The sequence below is a fragment of the Hylobates moloch genome, unplaced genomic scaffold (genome assembly GCF_009828535.3).
Source record: "Hylobates moloch isolate HMO894 unplaced genomic scaffold, HMol_V3 SCAFFOLD_4, whole genome shotgun sequence".
In the NCBI taxonomy this organism is placed as follows: domain Eukaryota; kingdom Metazoa; phylum Chordata; class Mammalia; order Primates; family Hylobatidae; genus Hylobates; species Hylobates moloch.
The window spans coordinates 67,277,728-67,300,614 of NW_026652279.1; the positions used below are offsets into that span (position 1 = coordinate 67,277,728).

The 22,887-nt window shown below is 35.5% G+C and overlaps 2 protein-coding genes across 14 annotated transcripts in view; one reads left to right on the forward strand and one right to left on the reverse strand.

The window, feature by feature from the left end:
* Positions 1–22,887, reverse strand: part of ARL13B (ADP ribosylation factor like GTPase 13B) — a 77,114-nt gene that overhangs the window by 19,999 nt on the left and 34,228 nt on the right. For all 12 annotated transcript variants that reach the window (XR_009213158.1, XM_058437629.1, XM_058437626.1 and 9 more), the window contains 2 exons: positions 1,581–1,686; positions 254–456 (listed from right to left, as the gene is read on the reverse strand). Coding sequence is in view for 11 of the 12 variants with exons in the window: in XM_058437629.1 (XP_058293612.1) it covers positions 254–456; positions 1,581–1,686 (309 nt within the window). In the remaining variant the exon portion in view is untranslated. The remainder of the gene's footprint in view (positions 1–253; positions 457–1,580; positions 1,687–22,887) is intronic.
* STX19 (syntaxin 19) lies at positions 8,570–22,879 on the forward strand. Of its 2 annotated transcripts, none has more exons than XM_032150372.2 (2): positions 8,570–8,885; positions 21,962–22,879. In XM_032150372.2, exon 2 carries the CDS (start codon positions 21,975–21,977, stop codon positions 22,857–22,859), a length of 885 nt encoding a protein of 294 aa, XP_032006263.1. In that variant the 5' UTR covers positions 8,570–8,885; positions 21,962–21,974; the 3' UTR covers positions 22,860–22,879. The 2 variants fall into 2 exon arrangements, with proteins under 2 accessions (XP_032006263.1, XP_032006262.1); XM_032150371.2 differs by lacking the exon at positions 8,570–8,885 and adding an exon at positions 18,736–18,799 and having other exon boundaries at positions 21,962–22,859.

A 22,887-nucleotide genomic window follows, 5' to 3' on the forward strand; every position in this document is an offset into this window, starting at 1 on the left:
AGACAAAAATTTAAAACTCTAGAAGACAATGGCTACATCAGGAGTAAATTTAACTACTATACAACCACCAGAAAAATTAGGAATCTATCACTCAAACTTGTATAGAAAAAGATCCATAGAAATACAAAATTTACCTAGTGTCTTCCTTCATATAGAAAGAAGAAACTGAACAGATAAAACTAACAACTGATTCATAAAACTGTTATGTTTTTGATTCTTCAAATGCACTGTGGTGCAAAATTAATCTACTTACCTTTCTTCTCGTAATTTTCGCACTCGTTCAGCTCTTTCCTGTTTCTCTTGTTCCTCAAGAGCACGCTGCTCTGTTGTCTCTTTCTGGATGCGTTCATTTAAGGCATCAAAGTCTCTTGCAATAACATGTAGCAGCCAGTAAAGGCCTTTTTTAATGGACTTGTCAATTTTCTTTCCATACCCCGAGATTGCTGAACATGGTTCCTAAAACAGAAATTTATTTGACTAAAAAAGGTCTCCACATAAATCTATTCATAAACCATTAAGTATAATTAATGGCAAATCAAAATTAAGCCATTTAAGTTAATGATATGAAGCATCTGCTTATTTAACTTCCAAAACATAGCATTGCAATGATTAACATCAGTATATAGAACTTAAAATATTTTACAGATAATATCTGTATGCTATGTGAGATATTATAAAGAAGAAGGTGACAGTGCCACTAATAGAAAAAAAAATTTAATTGCCATAAAAAGACACCTCTATTGATTAAAAATGCCAGGAAGTTTTAATTCCTTATAGTAAAATCTACAGCAGTAAACATCCATAAGATTGACAGCCTAATGTTTTTTGAAACCAAAATAAATTATTAAATCCACTGTTGATCTTCCTTAAGACTTTATGATATCTCTCCTGATATGATTTATCTTTTCTTCTTTTGTTTTTTAGAGACAGTGTCTCATTCTGTTGGCCAGGCTAGAGTGCAGTGGCTGAATTAGAACTCACTGCAGCCTCAACCTCTCAGGGTCCAGTGGTCTTCCCACCTCAGCCCCCTCAAGCAGCTGGGACTACAGGTACACACCACCACACCCAGCTAGTTTTTGTATTTTTTGTAGAGCTAGGGTCTCACTATGTTGCCCAGGTTGGTCTCAAACTCCTGGGCTCAAGCAATCTGCCCCATTCAACCTCCCAAAGTGCTGGGATTACAGGCATGAGCCACCATGCCCAGCAAAATAATTTTTCAAAATTCATTATGAATCTCTCATATGTTTAAATTTTGTATTTACACTTTTCTTTCCCATTTTACAAATTTCACGCCAGATGTGTTGGCATAAAGCACAGACGCTATCAGCAATATCTTAAAACGCAATTGTGAAGCTCCTTGAAATCATGGAAAGATAGTTCATGGAAATAACAATGAAATAGACAACAAATATTACGGTATTAAGTTATATCAACAGAAAAGTGGGAGTGTGATTTCACAGGTTACAAAAAATTCTTTGAAAACACTGCCTTTTAATTGCTATCACTTTTATAAAAACAAAGCTATACTGAACCTATGTGAAAGGACACAAAATTAAAATTAAAAAAAAAAAAAACCTTACTATCTGACACAGGCACTTGTGCTTATTGACCAATTTTTCCAGAGATAGACATTCAATGACATCAGCTTCTCCTAAAGCTCCTTCTTTATCTTGTTTATTTGCCAACCTGAAAGATAAATAAAGTACTTTTATACAGCATATATATAATTGGTTGGAAACTTAAAGATATTTTGACCACATTCTTTTTTTTTGTTTTTTTTTGAGACTGAGTCTGGCTCTGTTTTCCAGGCTGGAGTACAGTGGTGCAATCTCAGCTCACTGCAACCTCTGCCTCCCAGGTTCAGTGATTCTCCTGCCTCAGCCTCCAGAGTAGCTGGGACTACAGGTGTGTGCCACCACGCGTGGCTAATTTTCTGCATTTTTAGTAGAGACTGGGTTTCGCCATGTTGGCCAGGCTGGTCTTGAACTCCTGACCTCAAGTGATCTGCCAGCCTCAGCCTCTCAAAGTGCTGGGATTACAGACATCAGCCACCATGCCTGGCCTGACCACATTCTTGATTCCCAAGTTTTAAATGTACTGATTACAGAACACACTAGTATCTTAAAATGTTGTAGCATCAATTTTGTCATTTTTCCTTTATTTATTATTGCTAAAATAGTTTTTAAGTACTGGCCTATATAAGGAAAATCAAATAAAGTGTCAAGAAAACATAAACAAGAGATCAATATGCCAACAAAACAGAAAAAGAACAGGACTAATTTCCACAGGTCACATCCATAAATTATATTCTTATCTTCTTAAAATACAAACTGTAATGTTTTAAATGCCCAAATATTCATTCTGAATTTGTAATATTTGAGCTCATCTACAATTCTAATGTGTGAATGTGTCCACATAAATGTGCAATTTACTGAAGACCCAAGGCCACTTCTTCTTCTTTTTTTTTTTTGAGACGGAGTCTCGCTCTGTCGCCCAGGCTGGAGTGCAGTGGCGCAATCTCGGCTCACTGCAAGCTCCGCCTCCCGGGTTCATGCCATTCTCCTGCCTCAGCCTCTCCGAGTAGCTGGGACTACAGGCACCCACCACCACGCCCGGCTAATTTTTTGTATTTTTAGTAGAGACGGGGTTTCACCGTGGTCTCGATCTCCTGACCTCGTGATCCGCCCGCCTCGACCTCCCAAAGTGCTGGGATTACAAGCGTGAGCCACCGCACCCGGCGGCCACTTCTAATATATTTAGCAAAGCACTGGGAATTAAAAAAAAAAAAAATTGTACTCAATTAGAGACAAACTAGACACCAACAAGATGAAAAACCAATATATTCTACAGAAAAACAGGATTTACCACAATATACCACTATTTAATTATATAACATAGATTTAAAAGTTTAATAAAATACTGCCTTGCTCAAAGTTTGACAGACTTTTTATTAAAAAAAAAATTAAGTACATAGACTAAGAAATCTAACGAACCCCTCCTATTTTTAAAAATTATCAAAACTGTGTCATTCTTGCTTATCTACATACCTTCTTTTTTTTTGTATTTCCCAAGTTACCATTAAAATCTACATACCTTCTATTTTGCTGCCTGAGTCACATTACTTCACCCAGATATTAAAACATCATTACCATGATACCACTATCACACCTAACAAAATTAACAGTAAGTCTTCAATATTTGAGTACAATTTACTCAATATTCTCCAATAGCATTTTACAAGTGTTATGTTTAAATTCAGGTCCAATATACGTTACTTATCACTTAACTCTTTTTGAATCTATATTATACCTGCCCTCCCCGCTACCACCCCCACGACTCTTTTCCTCCCATGACATTTGTAATTTTTCTTTAGAATTCCCATGTTTGGGATTTGGCTAATATCTTCCTTATAAACTTATTTAACATACCTATCCTATATTTCCCGTATCTGGTGGTAAGAAGCTGGATGAGTTTCAGATGAAATCTTTTTGGCAAGCATATTTCGTAGGTGGTGCTTGTATTTAGGGAGGCATATATCACTTTTATATAATGTCCTATTTTAGTGGATTTACTAATGGATTTACATTTAGCCTGATCCATCCAAAATAAAGTTCCTCATTAATCTTTCACTTAACGTTTTTAGCAGCCATTGATGACCTTTACTTAATTCTATTATTTTACCAAAGTTTATGAAACAGTAACTTTTCTAGTTCCATATTCCTTCTGCATTTACTAGCAGGATTCTTGCTAAAAATAAGCTTTCACCAACTACTTGGTGCCTCTTAAAATTCACAAAGTCAAGATAAATGTTTGATCCTTTGCCTTTATTTCTTAATTTTCAAAATAATGAATTGATGGCGTAGCAACCTCCGAAGGTGATCAGGTTGATTTAAAAAAAAAAATCCTATAAATTTAAGGATTGCGAGTGCAGTTTTGTTATGTAAACGTATTGCATAGTGGTGATATATTGCATAGTGGTAAGGTCTGGGCTTTTAGTGTAACCACAAGCTTAATAATGTGCATTGCAGACATTAATTTCTCATCTCTAACTCCCCTTCCACCCTCCCACCTGTCCAAGTCTCCAATGTCTATTAATCCACACTCCATGTCAATGTGTACACATTACTTAACTTCCCTTATAAATGAGAACATGCTGGATTTGACTGTTTCTGAATTATTTCACTTTAAAAAATGACCTCCAGCTCCATCCACATTGCTGGAAAAAACATGCTTTTTTAAATAGTTGAATAGTATTCCGTTGTATGTATATACAAAACACACACACAAACATTTGCTTTCATCATCCATTGAAGGACATTTAGGTTGACTCCCTATCTTTGCTACTGTGAATAATGTTGTGATAAACATCTGAGTTCAGATATCTTTTCTTGTATAATGATTTCTTTTCCTTTGGATAGGTGCCCAGTAGTGAGGCTGCTAGACTGAATGGTAGTTCTTTTTTTAGGTCTTTAAGAAATCTCCATACTGGCCGGGCACGGTGGCTTACGCCTGTAATCCCAGCACTTTGGGAGGCCGAGGCGGGCGGATCACAAGGTCAGGAGATCCAGACCATCCTGGCTAACACGGTGAAACCTTGTCTCTACTAAAAATACAAAAAAACAGCCAGGCGTGGTGGCAGGCGCCTGTAGTCCCAGCTACTCGGGAGGCTGAGGCAGGAGAATGGCATGAACCCGGGAGGCGGAGCTTGTAGTGAGATTGCACCACTGCACTTCAGCCTGGACGACAGAGAGAGACTCCGTCTCAAAAGAAAAAAAAAAAAGAAATCTCCATACTGTTTTCCATAGTGATTGTATTAATTTACATTCCAATAGTGTATAAGCATTCCTTTTTCTACACAATCTCGCAAACATCTGTTATGTTTTAACTTTTTAGTAACAGCTAAAAATTCTGACTGGTGTGAGATGGTATTTCATTGTGGTTTTAATCTGCATTTCTCTGATTAGGCATATTGAGCATTTTTTCATATGCTTGTTGGCCATCTGTATGTCTTCTTTTGAAAAATGACTATTCATGTCTTTTGCACGTTTTTAATGGGGTTGTTTTTTGTTGTTGTTGTTGTTGATTTCCTTGTAAGTTTTGGTTATTAGTCTCTTATAGGATGAAGAGTTTGCAAATATTTTCCCTCATTCTGCAGGCTGTTTGCTCCATTGATTACTTCTTTTGCTGTGCAGAAGTTTTTACTTAATAATTAAGTCCCATTTGTCTATTTCTGGTTTTGTTGCTTTTGCTTTTGAGGTCTTAGTCATGAATTCTTTGCCTAGACCAATGTCCAAAAGAGTTTCATCAAAGTTTTCTTCTAGTATTTTTCAGGTCTTACATTAAGTCTTTAATCCACCCTGAGTTAATTTTTTTATATGGTGAGAGACAGGGTTCCAGTTTCATTCTTCTGCATATGGCAATCCAATTTTCCTAGCATTGCTGTACCCATGATCTGGGTTCTCTATTCTTTTCCATTGATCTATCCATCTATTTCTATACCAGTACCATGCTACTTTGGTTACAAAAACCTTGTAGTATAATTTAAGGTCAGATAATATGATGCCTCCAGCTTTGTTCTTTTTGCTTAGGACTGCTTTGGCTATTTGGGCTTTTTGGTACTTTTTCTTATTTTGAGAGGCATCATTATGAACTTATGGATTGAAAAATGTATTTGATGTGTTTCAATTTGTTGCAGTTATTGCTCTTTTTAAGGCTCAAAGGTCCCCATTCTGAGGCAGTGGGAGTCCCCTTCGGGTTGGCTCTTGGACCCTTTTGGTACAACTCCAACAGTCTTTGATAGCTTTATGTTCTACTATGAAACAAGGTTCCAGACTTGCAATTATCCATTTCCCTAAGAAGCCTTGATCTTTTCAGTGGAAAATGGCATTTTAAAGACTAAAACCTAGGAGTTATAGATAAACATTTGCTATTGACTTACTACTGATTCTAGGCCCTTTCAGTGCACAAAGCTAGGAAATAGTTTTATTCTAGAAAAAAAATCTAATCATGTATTCGTGTTGATGTTTTCATTACAAATCAACTACCAAGTTTTACTTAGCTTCTTAAATCTTGTTTTTGTTTATTTCTTTGAGACAGGGTCTCACTCTGTTGCCCAGGCTTAAGTGCAGAGGTGTGATGACAGCTCACTACAGCCTCTACCTCCCAGGCTCAAGCCATCCTCCCACCTCAGCTTCTCAAGTAGCTGGGACTACAGGTGCATACCACTATGCCCAGCTAGTGTTCCAACGTTCTTTTTTTAAAAAATTATTTTAGTAGAGATGGGGTTTCACTATGTTCCCCAGGCTGGTCTCAAACTTCTAGGCTCAAACAATCCTCCTGCCTCAGCCTCCTAAAGTACTGGATTACAGGCATGAGCCACTGTGCCCAGCCTTAGATCTTATTTGTATCTCTTTTTACTTATGCTGAAAACTACAGTTTCTAATGACATTATTTGTTTTATCCAACTATATATAGGAATTTTAACATAATAATATCAATATTATTACTAAATATTGAGACTACTAAGTGCAGGTTAACATATCCTTGTGGTTACATATCTTTGTCTCTACGCTATATCCCACTAGAGATGCAAAGTCAATAACACTGTTTTAAAATTACTTAAAACAATACTTCTCTGTGTGGTTTTGCCATCACCTAGATATATACCTAGGTTCATTTCTTTCTAGGTGCTTTTGCATTTTAGAGATCATTTATCTATTTGTTTTAAGATTTAATTTCTAAAATATTTACATCGGCCAGACGTGGTGGCTCACACCTGTAATCTTAGCACTTTGGGAGGCTGAGGTGGGTGGGTCATTTGTCAGGGGTTCAAGACCAGCTTGGCCAACATGGTGAAACTCTGTCTTTATTAAAAATACAAAAAAAAAAAAAAAATGAGCCAGGCCTGGCAGCGTGCACCTGTAATCCCAGCTACTCGGGAGGCTGAGGCACGAGAATCGCTTGAACCCAGGAGGCAGAGGTTGCAGTGAGCCGAGATCATGCCATTGCACTCCAGGCTGGGTGACAGAGTGAGACCCTGTCTCAAAAAATAAAAATAAAAAAATATTTATATGGTTCTAAATTCAGAACTATAAAAACAAGGTACAATCAGAAGGAACTATTTGCCATCTCTCTGCCTTTTCCTTCCCTTCTCCTATAGGTAACCATTTTCATTCATGTTTAGTTCATGTTCCCATTATTTCTTTTTGAAAATATAAACAAGCGTATGGAGAAAATGGTATTTCAAGGACCATAATTTGGGCACTGTGAACATTCAATGCTATTGACTGGTTTAGGTATTTGTGTATATATACAATATTTATATCTACCCTTCCTTTCTTCCTAAAAGTTAGCATATTATATATATTCTTCTGCAGCATGCTTTTTTTAACTGAACAGTAAAGTTTGAAAGTACCCTGAAGCAGTATAATAAAATCTTCACTATTTTCTATAATTGCAAAATGCTCCCCTTTGAATGTTCCATCATTTATTCAGCCAGTTCTACGCTGAAGGACTTTTGTGTTTCCAGTGTTTTGTTTTTACAAAGAGTGCTATAAAAAGTAGGGGTGTAAAGGAGTCATTTCTTATTTTGAGTACAGATTCCAGGAAGTAGAACTATTAAAACAAAGAATAAATATAAATGTGATTGGCCAGGCGTGGTGGTTCACATCTGTCATCCCAGAACTTTGGGAGGCTGAGGCAAGTGGATCACCTGAGGTCAGGAGTTCGAGACCAGCCTGGCAAACACGGTGAAACTCCATTTCTACAAAAAAATTAGCTGGGCGTGGTGGCAGGCGCCTGTAATCCCAGCTACTCAGAGGGCCCAGGCAGCAGAATTGCTTGAACCCGGGAGGCGGAGGTTGCAGTGAGCCAAGATTGTGCCACTGCACTCCAGCCTGGGCTACAAGAGCAAGACTCCTTCTCAAAAAAAAAATATATATATATACGATTTTGATAGATACAGCAATTTCCTTCTTCTTGCCCTCAAATAGTAACAAGTCAGGTAGAAAAAATGGGTCTGAAATTTGGTAGTACAAGAGAAATTTTCATTTTTAATTCTTCCTATAAACAATTCCCTCTGGTATAAATTAATTTTGAGTTGTTATATTGACAAAATAAATGATTTAACATATATTGCTGGATAACTTTAGTTCCGTATAAAATTTATTTTAAAATAAAAACAGCAGGCATAATAAAAAACAAAAAAAATTAAAAGTAACGTGGGATGAATGGTTTACAGACATGAGCTCTTTCCTGGATGTTCTCCTTCTGAAATTCTATGATTTTGTGAGCTAAGCTCTTATGGGATTTCCTAAAACAGGACAGATTTCAACCATTTTAAAGTAAATGGAACAAAAAAAGCTTTTACACCAAGCTTCTTTTCATTCCTATTTAATTCTATATTTTTAGCAAGTTTTGATATCTATAGAAAAGAAAGTAACCTTTGTTTAAATACAAATCCATTTTCTTAGAATAATATATTACATATACAATGTAGGACTAAATTTGCAGATCCAGTGCCAAATACTCTACGTAGGCAGTTTAACAAGGACTTCCTGTTACCGACTAGCTCCAATGAAAATGATCTTCCTTTAATCTAAAGAATAGGCGTCTGACAGGCAGAACTGGATTCTCCAGGTGTAAAGTAAGCAATCTATTTTCACTTGCTATTAACAACAAAAGTACAACTTTTATCCTTATTTGACTTCATTAGTTGGCTTTCAATTTACAACATGAAAACTATACAGAAATTAGCCTGTGCCCTATAAGACAGAGATTTAGATAATTTGTTCAAAACATTACATGAGATGATATTCAGATATTCTCTCAAAGGCAGGACTCCAACACCGCAGGTGGAAAACCAACAAAAGGAAGAAGACAGAAAGGTAAATAAATGACTCTTTTCTGTACTTTTTAATATGAGGTATCCATAGACTGAAATCTGGTTATACTGTTACATTTAAAAATCACTCAACAAATAATGAGGGTTACTTGTTTTGCTAGATTTGCACAGGGGTACCCGTAGCTGATTTGTTCACATATATTACTGACATGCTGACTGGGATCTGGGTATAAAGCTCTTGAAAACAGACTACGATAATAAAAACTTTAGAGGAAAGAAAAAATTTTTAAGTCTTTTAAAAAGTAAGCTCTCATTTAAAAAATACTAGAAAGTCAGATGTAAAAACAAATCTAAAATTATTTCTTTTATAGACAGACTATGAATGTGCTTACTTTAGAGAACATTTTTATATTTAACTCTGAAAAGCAGCTTATCCAAATTTGACACATACGTATAACCTTAAAAATCTGAAATAATTTGCTATAATGGTCTTAATTAATTGCTTCATTGTTGTTTACTAGAATCTTCTAAAATTTAAAAAATGAGAAAATAATCTTGTGAAAGGGCTACCATAAAATATCGAACTACTCACTAACCTTTATAATATTTCAACTAGTATATTAAAAATACTTGTTATACCATTTAACATAAGTGTTACCATTTAATTGATAGTTTGAAAAATTTAAATCAGCATCATTTAAATACAACATATGTAGATAGGTTAGATACTTTCAAAGTTATAATTGTTACTATGTCAGAATTTAATAAATATTCCATTTCAAATCAAAATAATAATGACTTTTATATGTATTTTAAAGGTGGACTTGAGAATTGGCCATGTAATACCTAGAACACATTATCTTCATAGCTATGCAGTTTTAAATGTAATATAAAAATCATTTTATGTATGTACAGCTTACTTGAATCAGATAAAAGTTCAAAAATTATACGTCTTATATTTAAACAAAAATGATCTTAAGGTTGTTTAAGCAAGTTAATTCAATAACTTATTTACACTAAATAAAAAGTAGAAAAAAGCACTGAAAGTTTACATTGCAAAAAAAAAAAGTCAGATACTTCAAAATTAGACAATATATGCAATTTGTAATTTTTTTTAGTTTTTAGAAACTACTATTTGGCCCTCACTTTAGTAGCCAAAGAGGTTAATATTACAATAAGATCCTCTGCTTTCACTTGCACTAGAAAAATGTGGCAAGTTGACTTCATATACAAAAGCAACAGAATATTCTGTTTTCTCTTGGGTAAAAACTGGTCATATTTCTTGAAATGTTTTATTTAATCATTACAGTAACTATCAAAAGAAATGGCCTACTTTAAAAAAAATCTATAAATACACTAAATATCTATCCCAGAGCATATTTCTTACAGTACAAGGTAATTTTTACTCATGTTTCTGTTTCTAGGGATTTTCAGTGTCTGTAATAGGGCAGAGAACCTTTTATTTGAGTCGCACCAGTTTACTTTTCTATTTCCCAGAACAAGTTGTCCAAGTTGATTATCATACATAAGAGTTAGTGTTCTTTCTTTTTTAAATATCATGTTTAAGCTCACAGATACAGTTCTTGCTAGTAAAATTCAAAACTGTATAGCAATGCTGTAAGTTAAACATAATAAAAGATGATTCATATTTGTATATAACTCTTCCAACATAATAAATTTAAGGTACAGAATAGACTGCATAAAATAGTAATTTCATCAATTTCACCTAGTCTAAGCAATTAAATGATTTCACAACTATGAGCTTCATATTTTATGCTTATATGAATCCTGTCCTTGCATGTTTTAAATTCTAACATGCTTATTTGTCTCATTTTGCCTAATATTCTAATTAATGAAGATATAAGATCAATAAATTGGATAGTTATACATATAGTTATGAGTATGCAACTACTAGAAAATGTAATTTATATACCGTATATAAACATATTTGAGTACCTATCTTAAGTCAATTTCTACACAGATGAACAAGGATTTAGGGAAACATTCTCAATTATGTTAATTCTGTAAAGATAAGCAACTATGACTTTCAGTCAAAATGCACAGACACAGAAGTTACTCCCTCTTTCTCTAAACATACAGAATTTGATGTAATCATAAGTTTAAAAAAGACAAATTTTAAAACAACATCCCTAAATTTTAGAGTAAAAAAGCGAAGTTTTCTCCTGGCTCACACAGTGAAACCCTATCTCTACTAAAAATACAAAAAGTAGTCGGGCATGGTGGCGGGCGCCTGTAGCCCCAGCTACTCTGGAGGCTGAGGCAGGAGAATGGTGTGAACCCGGAAGGTGGAGCTTGCAGTGAGCCGAGATGGTGCCACTGCACTCCTGGGCGACAGAGCGAGATTCTGTTTCAAACAAAAAAAAAGAGAGAAGTTTTCAGGTGCCAGAAATGATGAGGAAACATACTTAAAGCCAAAGTGAAGAGCAGTAATTAAAGCTAATTCCACCGGGCAAATACTTTACCTTAAAGCTGAGCTTTAGAGTTTGTTGCATTATAGGGAACTAAAACTGAGTTTCCTAGATGAAGCAGTTAACTAGGAATAACACAACATAATCTGTATACAAAGACAGGAGTAACTCTGTTGACTTGCCCAGGATTATAGCAGGAAGTGAGATATCCACTTAGCCTACAAAAATCACTAGAGAAAAATAAGGCCTACATTATACTACCTGTGCTACAATGGGGAAACTCCATGGGGCGTTGGTACTGACAATCAAAAAAATAGCCTCAATGTATCCATAATTTATCAGGACACTCAGAGCATTCTTCTGTAATTCCCCAATGATGCTAGGCTACTGACAAATTTCACTAAATACACTTGCCCACCTTTAACAGAGTGGTCACTAGTCAGTGGCCACAGCAAACATAGGAGTTTACTCCTAAGAAACTAGAAATAACCTAATAATGTAAAGGAACTTTCACATAGATATTCTCTAAATGTTCAAAAGAAATACAGGCATAGGATCCATAAACCAAGACACAGTATAACTTTTATAGCTCACTTTAAACATCATTTACATAATATGCATTGCCATGATGTACAACACTGAAAGGAAACCTGATTCTATTTCCATGTTTTGCCTTTAATATCAATAATGTATACAGATATTAAAAAAGAATATTTTGTTTTTTGCTTGTAAATTAAGATTAATAAATAAAAAGGGCATATTAATATATTTTAAAGGGCTCCTTAAAGTACCTTTTATTCAAATATAAAAGTGTGGTGCGTGTTCAGGGAATGATATTACATGGATAAAAATCCAGGAAAAAAAAAACCCTTTATAGAGGTCAGACTCAAATATCCTGCTTTCCAAAATCAGTGGCAGTAAAATGCACCTTCTCAAAGGCACTTCACAGGAAAATTCACCTTCCTAGAGGCCTGTGTACACCGTGCTCCAATATCAATTTGAAATAGTCTATTTCTTAAAATATTTTAAAACTATGATGCTTTAGAAAAAGGCTTTTGATTACTTTATTTCTAATTTTTTAAAAAAGAGGCTGGGTGCACTGGCTCATGCCTATAATCCCAGCACTTTGGGAGGCTGAGGTGGGAAGATTGCTTGAGCCCAGGAGTTAGAGATCAGCCTGGGCAACATAGCGAGACCTCATCTTTACAAAAAATTTTAAAAAATCAGCCAAGCACAGTGGCATGCAACTGTAGTCCCAGCTACTCGGGAGGCTGAGGGGAAAGGATCGCTTGAGCCTGGGAGGTAGAGGCTGCAGTGTGCTGCAATTGAGCCATTATACTCTAGCCTGGGTGATAGAGTGAGATCCTATCTCAAAAATAAAACAAAACAACACACCCAAAAAAGGAGAAAGATCTTTCCAGTCATAAAAATGTTAGAGGGAGTTGTTTCAGGATTTGTTCCAAACCATGCAACCAAAGAGAAAGTTCAAGATGTTGTAGTTCTTGAGGAATGTGAAAATTAATGATTGTTAAAAGCTACTGAACCATTGTATAAATATAGGACTTAATTTTTATGGATAGAAAATCAAAATCTGTTTTGTTTGATGCCACTTTCTCTTTCTCTCTCCTCTGAGCTTGTAACACTGTTACTCTTCCTTTTTCCCTATATTTACACAGGTGCAAGTCAGTTTAAAAAAAAATAATGTGGCAACTAGCACTTCAGCTATATATGCTGTATTTTTAAGAATTCATAGTCAAGGTAGAAGGATCCCTTGAGGCTACGAGTTCAAGACCAGCCTGGACAACAAAGTGAGATCCTTTCTCTATTAATTGATTAATTAATTAATTTTTTAAAAAGAATTCATAGTGACAAGCTAGTACAAGAGAAGGAAACAGAAATTTGGTTAGATGACTATGACTTGAAGCAGAAGAAAATATAAGAATCCCAATCTCCATATAGTACCAAATATAAAATTCAGTATTTCTTAGACTTTCTGTAAACATCAGTCTGTGAGATCCAAATTATTTTTCTTCTTTTATAGTGTAAAGTGATCAATTTGGTCTGATTATATTAAAGATCCTAATAAAGCTTCAAACAACAACATTATTTTAGATCCTATATGCTATATTATCTCCTGCTAAATTTTTTCTTTTAAATAGATACAGTATGTATATTAGTAACATAATACAGTATTTGATATAAACATTATTTGTGTATATTTCACTAGGATAACCAATTTCTACTCAATACACAATAGGGGAAAAAGAACAGATTTGCAATCAAGTAGACATGTCTAAACGTAGGATCTGCCACCTTTTAGTTGTGTGGCCTTAGGCAAGTCACTTTAAAATTCCCCTTATTTGGACGTTGCTTTTGTTGGACTGGACTGTTTCTTTAATTTTCTTAATGTCTGAAAGGCCATAAAAATAATACAAAGAAAATGGAGAAAATAAAATTCTTAAAGAAATTATTAAAAAAAAAAGCAAGCCCCTAAATACATGAGCTTCTAGGTTGAAAAGACCAACTAAATGTTTACCAAATAAATGCATGGAGACCTACCCCAGATCACATTATTGTGAAATTTCAGAACACCAGGAATATGAAAAAAAAGGTCAAGAAATTCATGAAAGGAAATATAAAAACAGATCTACAAAATATCAGAAAACAGAGGGCAGAATATTCAGAGGTAACAAAACTAGAAGACGTAGTAACAAAACTTTCAAAATTTTGAGGGAATATAATTTCCAACTGAAAATTATATCCACAGAAAATATAGTATTCAAGTATAGGACAGAATAAAAATATTTTCAGTAATGCAAATTATCATTGCATTTATGTTTTGAAAAGGAGCTATGGTACATTCCCAAATCAAGGAGATAAACCAAGAAAGGTGAGGAATTGGAAATCAGAAAGAGAGAATATAAAAGAGGAAAAAAAAAATTCTAACACAATCAGGTTAAATTAGAGGTTCCAGGAAAGGAGCCTCAAAAGATGAATGAAATGAAATAAAAATATATATATTCTATATTTAAATATATCAAGAGGATATTTTCAATTCACTTCAGTTTTAGAATGAATTAGTCATGCATATGTACAAAATTAAGCAGGTGAAAAACTTTGGTAATTAATAGTTTCTTAAAATTAAATGTTATATGTTTCTTGATCTATGTGGTAGTTACATGGATGTATTTACTTTGTGAAAAATCACCATAATATACATTTATGTTCTGGGGGACTTTCTGTATATGTATAAATATGTCAATAAGAAGTTTTCTTAAATATATTCATTTTCTATCTCTATCCATTGAAAAAACATAGAAATAATTTAAAAGATTATTTGAGAAAGGAAATATAGCTACAGTGCCTTAGGTGACTCACATATAAATAATATTTGGGTAGTCACAATAATGTAAACACAAAATATTGATTAACCAAAATTTGTGATATAACTATATTAAAAGGGGGAAGCTGAGGGAAGAATGGGGGTATGAGAGAAGATTAAACCCACATTTTCCATAGAAGCAACTCAATAAAATAACTAAAACCAAAAAAGCAGCCGGGTGCGGTGGCTAACACCTGTAATCCCAGCACTTTGGGAGGCTGGGGCAGGTGGATCACTTGAGGTCAGGAGTTCAAGACCAGCCTGGCCAACATGGTGAAATTCCATCTCTATGAAAAATACAAAAATTAGCTGGGCGTGGTGGCAGGTGCCTGTAATTCCAGCTACTCAGGAGGCTGACGCAAGGAGAATTGCTTGAACCGGGGAGGAGGAGGTTGCAGTGAACTGAGATCACACCATTGCACTCCAGCCTGGGTGACAAGAGCGAAACTCTGTCTCAAAAATAAAATAAAATAAAATAAAACTGAAGAAGCAAAAATACCTACACATGCAAATTACCTAGAAATAGGAGTTTAGAAGCAACATATAGCTAAGGGGCTGAAAATGACTGCCTTTATGACTGCCTTCAAGGAATGGAGAATTGGAAAGAGGATGTGGTACGGCAGGTAAGGGTCAGATATATATCTTTAGAAGCCTTGACATGACTTGACTTGTTAACCTGTGTACATGCATTATTAATTTGAGGGAAAAAATAACATTTTTAAAAAGCTTATTTAAAAAGTTTATGGCTATATTAAATGCGACATGATATCTTCAACACTTTGAGGAATAATTTATTTTCAGCATCAATATAGTAATACTAGAAAGAGCTTATAGATTAGGAAGTCATAAATACCACTAAACCAAAAAATGAACACTAGGAAGCTATACAAGATAAATTACTAAGCCAACTTACTTTAACATCAAATTTTCTCTATACTGAAAAGAAGACTAGTTCTTATCAGATATATATAATAAAACATGGGTGATAATTCTGCTTTCACAAAGTTGCCACATGGTAAAAAGTTTCCACAATTACTTCCCAATAGTTTTATGTGTCTTTAAGTATCTATACTTGGATAAGCATCAAATATTTTATACAATATTTGGCCAGGCATGGTGGTTTGTACCTGTAATTCTAGCACTTTGGGAGGCTGAGGCGGGCAGATCACTTGAGGTCAGGAGTTCAAGACCAGCCTGGCCAACATGGTGAAACCTTGTCTCTACCAGAAATACAAAAATTAGCTGGGCATGGTGATGGGCACCTGTAATCTCAGGAACTCGGGAGGCTGACGCAGGAGAATTGCTTTGAACCCAGGAGGTGGAGATTGCAGTGAGCTGAGATCATGACACTGCACTCCAGCCTGGGTAACAGAGCGAGACTCTGTCTCAAAATATATATATATATATAAAATATTAAACACAAAAGACAAAAACAACTTTTTAACACCTAAAATTGGCAATTCTTTCTATAGCATCTTCTAATATTCCTCCTGACTAATCTTCCTTTCATAATTGTTCCAGGTTTAGTATCATTCATAGCTTATTTTTTTCCTTGGATCTTATAAAAACACTAGCTTTGGTTAGTTCTACTCTGAAGGTAGAGAAACTGTTCCTTGCCAGTAGAATATAGACAATAAAAATATGCAGAGGAAGAGAGGTATGGAATCTCTTTCCAGCTTAGAAGTCCCCTATTTACATAAATTGCACTGACTGAACTTTTTTACCTTTACTATAGCAAATCAGTGGCAAAAACAAAAGATTACCGGCTATTTGAATTAAATATTTAAAATAGGTGAAATAAATAGTAGAATGCTCTAAGTGCATTTCAGCAACAAAAACTTGCTCTTAAATGTTTCCCACCAGTACTTAAAATGCTCAGCAATATAGTCACATGGCAATAAAGTAATATAGCAAATGTTTCTGAATAAACTTTTAATATGTATAAAACACCTTTTCCTGACAAAAACAGATTTCAAGGTCTTATCCCTTGTGATCTGGCTCTTTTCCCAACCACTTAACTGACCTAATTGCCTCTTTTCAGAACTCACCCTAAATGATCTAACACCACTGAAAAACCTTCATAGCATAGTAAAGCTATGCTATACCATAGCGAAGTTACTACGCTCTAGTATGCTATACTATAATATAAAGAGTTGAGTCCTTCAAACTATACTGCCAGAATCTGAATCTCAACTCTACCACTAGCTGACAACATGGTTCAATTACTAAAGCTGAGATCTTAATTTCATTATCTATAGAATAGAGATCATGACAATACTTGTTCTTATAAGAACATACAACACACTTAGTGCCTGGCACATATTAGGAGCTCAAGTAAATCTAAGATATCAAGATCTCAACATAAGAACTCAAGTAAATATAAGACTCATCAAGGTGTTGGGAAAGAATAAAGACCCTCTACTTTCTCCTCCAAATATTAACTCTATGAGATACCAGAATGAATAAAAACCCTTGACCACACGGAGTTAATATTGGGAGGAGAAAGTAGACAATTAAGTTAATACAAATAAGTAAAATACATGGTATGTTAAATAGTGAACAATGCTAAGAAAAATAAAGTTGGGAAGGGTCAGATAGTTGAAAGAAGGTATAGTCCAAGGTAGGGTGACAAACATCCTAACTCAGAGAGTGTCATTTCAGTAAGGACTGGGTTGGGGAAATACATCACATACTACATGGGAAAGAACACTTCAAACAGAAGAGAAGGCAAGCGCCAAGGCCCTAAAGCCAGATGGTGCCGGATTTGTGTGAGAACAGCAAGGACAGTGAGACTGAAGGAGAGAAAGGGAGAGTTGTAAGAGATGAGGTTGGAGGGGTAACAGAAGGGGTGAAGTCATTGTGGAGCTTTGTAGGCTCTAGTTTTTCCTCTAAGAGATAATGCCAAAGGAGGATTTTAGGCACAGGAATGACATGGTCTGACCTGTATTTTAACTCTGAATTCTGTGTTAAGAAAAGACCAGAGGTTTGTGGTGGGGGCAGGATGGGGGGTAGTTGGTGCAAAAAGGAAACAAGGAGAACACTTAGGAGACTACTGTTAACAATCAAGATGAAAAATAACAGGTACTTGGCCGGGCGAGGTGGCTCATGCCTGTAATCCCAGCACTTTGGGAGGCCAAGATGGGCGGATCATGAGGTCAAGAGTTCAAGACCAACCTGACCAATATGGTGAAACCCTATCTCTACTAAAAATACAAAAATTAGCCAGGCATGGTGGCATGTGCCTGTAGTCCCAGCTACTTGGGAGGCTGAGGCAGAAGAATCGACTGAACCTGGGAGACGGAGGTTGCGGTGAGCCGAGATTGTGTCACTGCACTCCAGCCTAGGCAACAGAGTGAGACTCTGTCTCAAAAATAAAAAATAAACAAAAATAACAGGGACTTGAACCAGGGAGATGGTAAGAGGTGGCTAGATCCAAATACATTTTGAAAGAGATGTTGACAAGATTTGTTGTGTTTGCGTATGAAATGTAGAAAAAAAAAAAGTCAAGAATGACTTCCAGCCAGGAGCAGTGGCTCACACCTGTAATCCTAGCACTTTGGGAGGCCGAAGATGGCGGATCGCCTGAGGTCAGAAGTTTGCGACCAGCCTGGCCAACATGGTAAAACCCTGTCACTAATAAAAATACAAAAATTAGCTGGGCGTGGTGGCACATGCCTGTAGTCCCAGCCACTCGGGAGGCTGAGGCAGGACAATTGCTTGAACCCGGAAGGCGGAGGTTGCAGTGAGCCGAGACCGCACCACTGCACTCCAGCCTGGGGGACAGAGTGAGACTCGGTTTCAAAATACAAACAAAAAAAGACTTTTGAGTCTCTGGTCTGAGCAACTGGAAAAATAGAGTTGCCAGAAGAGAGATGGGGCAGTTTACGGGTTCAGAGGAAGATTATGAGCTCATTTTGGACAGAGGCGTTCAAATGCAGCTGTCAGGTAGGCAATTTTTTAAGAGCAACCTAAACTGAAGATACAAATTTGGGTCATCAGCTTACGAACAGCATTTAATGCCATGAGACTAAAAAATGATGATGGATAAAAATGAGACTGAGTCTAAATTCTTCCAATATTTACAGGTGGGGGAAGATAAGGAGTAGCCAGGAAAAAGAAAATAGTGATAAAGGAAGAGCCAAAAAGGTAAGAGAAAAAAACAGGAGAAATACTTTTCTTCAAAGTGTCTCAAGAAATGATTGTGTTAAGTGCTGATGGGTTAAAATCATCATGTCCTATTGCTTCTACTTTCAAAAATATGTCCTGATGGTTCCTATTTACTCCATCTCTATCATTAAAGTCTCTTCTGTGAACTACTTCCACCCCCTCCCCAGGAAACTATTCTCTATATAGAAAGCAACAACATCTTTTAAAAACATAAATCAGGGCCAGGCATGGTGGCTCATGCCTGTAATCTTAGCACTCTGGGAGGACAAGGCAAATAGATGGCTTGAGCCCAGGAGTTCAAGACCAGCCTGGACAACATAGGGACACCCTGTTTCAGTTTAAAATTTGTTTTAATTACATATCAAAAAGAAAAAATATATACAAATCATGTCAATATCCTATTTATCTTTTAACTGTCTTCTACTGCACCTAGAATAAAATCTAAACTCCTCCCTTTGGCCCACAAGTCCTTTATGATGTGGTCCATGCCTACCTTTCTACTTCATTCTTCCCATGTTACTCCTCTCATTCCTTTCTGTCTACATTTGCTTTGTTCTTATGCAATAACTCTGTTCCTAAAACATATCAGTCTCATTCACTCCCTTGGCAACCCAACTCCTATACCTACAATACACTCCCTCGGCTCTTCATCTGCCTGGCTTCTCAACATTTAGTCTCACATCTCAAATATCTGCTTAGAGAGACCCTGCCTGATTATTGTATCAAAAACTAAAATTATCCCGTTTATCTTTTAAATTGTATATTGTCCTTCTCACCCTAAATTATAAATTCCTCAAGGACAGAAATTGTTAAATATATATTACAGCATTTAAAACTTTACCTATAGTAGACTTCAATGACTATTTCACAAAATACCAGTCCTTTAAAACCAAAGGAATATTACCAGGACATTGGTTTAACCTTTTACCCAAAACAGGCATCATTTCTGTAACATGCCTGCCTGGAGTCATCATTCGAGAACATCTTGAAAATGTCCAGTGATGGCAAACTCAACACCTCATGAAGCAGCTCATTTCATCTTGGGAAAGCAATATTTGTTTGAAAAGTCTTCTTTATATTGAATCAAACCTCTTTCCAGGTAATTTCCACCCACTGCCATTTGGAGTTACGCCAAGCAAGTCTAATCCCACTCGCATACACAGACCTTTGTGTTTTAGAAGATAGCTGTATACACACCCTACGTCTTCTCTTTTACAGGACAAATATTACCATTTATTTCAATGAGTCTCTATTTGGTATGATTTTCCAATCTCATCCTTTCCATGCTAGTTTGGTAATTCCTAACTTAAGAATTTCCATCTCAAAATATGCTCAGAAGTTCATTGAGTTCCCCTTACCCTTGCAATTTGCTCTGAATAGCATAGAGTTGGCAGAGTTTAGTTCATCCATACATCAGACTATTATTTATAAAAGCATAGTGACTATTCTGATGGTTCTGATAGAAAGCTTAATTAGGCTGGGAGCGGTGGCTCACACCTGTAATTCCAGCACTTTGGGAGGCCAAGGTGGGCGGATCACGAGGTCAGGAGTTTGAGACCAGCCTGGTCAATATGGTGAAACCCAGTCTCTACTAAAAATACAAAAATTAGCCGGGCGTGGTAGTGGGCGCCTGTAATCCCAGCTACTTAGGAGGCTGAGGCAGGAGAATCACTTAAACCCAGGAGGCAGAAGTCGCAGTGAGCCGAGGTCGCACCACTGCATGCCAGCCTGGGCGTCAGAGCAAGACTCTATATCAAAAAAAAAGAAAGCTTAATTAATTAAAATCTCCAATACGTTCATAGACACTATTGTGAACCCAAGGGTCTTCTACTCTGTAGATACGAAAATATTTTTCTTATAGCTAGATGAAATATTTTAAATCTATTCCTGTTAAATATATTTTTGTTATTTTTAGTATAAAGTTCCACACTATTTTAATCTTTGAATCCCTGCCCTGTACTTCAACATACTAAAGAGTCCTCCAAATTTTACACCATCTACACATTTGTTAAGTATGCCTCCTATGACAACATCCAGATTAATAAAAATATTTCCATAAACATATCAAACACTGAGTCCTACAGCATAACAGCATCACATTCAGAGACCTTTTTTTCTGGTTGATATTAATATTATATGTGGTCCAATGAGCTATTTGTACTCCCTAACAGCCTCCTCTTATCTTCAAAAATGTCATGAAAGACATTTCTAAAATCAAGTTGCTCTGTGATAATAGTATTTTACTGCTTTTTATTCCCTTCATTTTATATGTATGTATGTCATGTCATATATATCTATATTATTAAATATAAATTATGTACATCAATTTGATTCTTATGAATAACTACCAACACAGCATGTGATGAGTGTCAATATTATTACTCCCAAAATAAGATTTTATATAAATATATTCTCATGTTTATAAAAGTATCACCTAACACAAATTGATATAAATTTTGTTCTAAGACAGTCTGGATATCTTTGCAAAAGAATGCTAAGAATGAGAAATCAGCATAATCAAACCAATATTTCCATATATATGCAACAGCTAGAAAAAACATTATGCCAAGTAAAAGTTAATTCAGAGGCTTCGGAAAACTTAAAATAAATTCAATATTATCCATATAGCTTAACGTTCTCATATAAAATCTGTACTGTCACTACAATGGTTTTAACTGAATGATGCATATTTAGCAAAATGCGTATTTTTTAATGTTACATTGGTCAAATTAACTGGAAACAGTATCTTTAGTAACAAGGGCACTTTTGGCATCTGAAGATTAATCGTATAGGTTGAAAGTATAGTCAAAAGCATTCTTTATTAAAAAAAACTATCATGTGATAAATATTATGACATTGAACTTATTTTTGACCAACTGTGTCTGCATCACTGCTTTCTCAGCTATTGCACACAACTAAATGGCACTCACATGCAAAGTAACTTACAAATTATTTTATATTACTTTCCCTATTTAAATGGTTTTTATGAGGAAACTCATTGATTTTTTTCTAATTTTTTAACCTCATTTGAGAAAACTAGGATAATTTTTGCTGGGATATAGACAGTTATGTGAAGTCAACTGCTACTGGGGAAAAATACCAAATTTCTACTTGTTCAACACAAAAATTTTTGCTTCTTAGGAGGAAAGGGAAGATGAAAGACCGACTTCAAGAACTAAAACAGAGAACAAAGGAAATTGAACTCTCTAGAGACAGTCATGTATCAACTACAGAAACAGAGGAACAAGGGGTGTTTCTGCAGCAAGCTGTTATTTATGAAAGAGAGCCTGTAGCTGAGAGACACCTAAATGAAATCCAAAAACTACAGGAAAGTATTAACAATTTGGCAGACAATGTTCAAAAATTTGGGCAGCAACAGAAAAGTCTGGTAGCTTCAATGAGAAGGTTTAGTCTACTTAAGAGAGAGTCTACCATTACAAAGGAGGTAAAAATCCAGGCAGAACACATCAACAGAAGTTTGAATGATTTAGTTAAAGAAGTTAAAAAGTCAGAGGTTGAAAATGGTCCATCTTCAGTGGTCACAAGGATACTTAAATCTCAGCATGCTGCAATGTTCCGCCATTTTCAGCAAATCATGTTTATATACAATGATACAATAGCAGCAAAGCAAGAGAAGTGCAAGACATTTATTTTGCGTCAGCTTGAAGTTGCTGGAAAAGAGATGTCTGAAGAAGATGTAAATGATATGCTTCATCAAGGAAAATGGGAAATTTTTAATGAAAGCTTACTTACAGAAATCAGTATCACTAAAGCACAACTTTCAGAGATTGAACAGAGACACAAGGAACTTGTTAATTTAGAGAACCAAATAAAGGATTTAAGGGATCTTTTCATTCAGATATATCTTTTAGTAGAGGAACAAGGAGAGAGCATCAACAATATTGAAATGACAGTGAATAGTACAAAAGAGTATGTTAACAATACTAAAGAGAAATTTGGACTAGCTGTAAAATACAAAAAAAGAAATCCTTGCAGAGTACTGTGTTGTTGGTGCTGTCCATGCTGTAGCTCAAAATAAAGAAGCTATTTTAAAACTTTTTCCAGCT

Excerpts from the sequence above, each read along its gene's own strand:
- STX19 (XM_032150372.2), top strand. The coding sequence starts at position 21,975 with ATGAAAGACCGACTTCAAGAACTAAAACAGAGAACAAAGGAAATTGAA.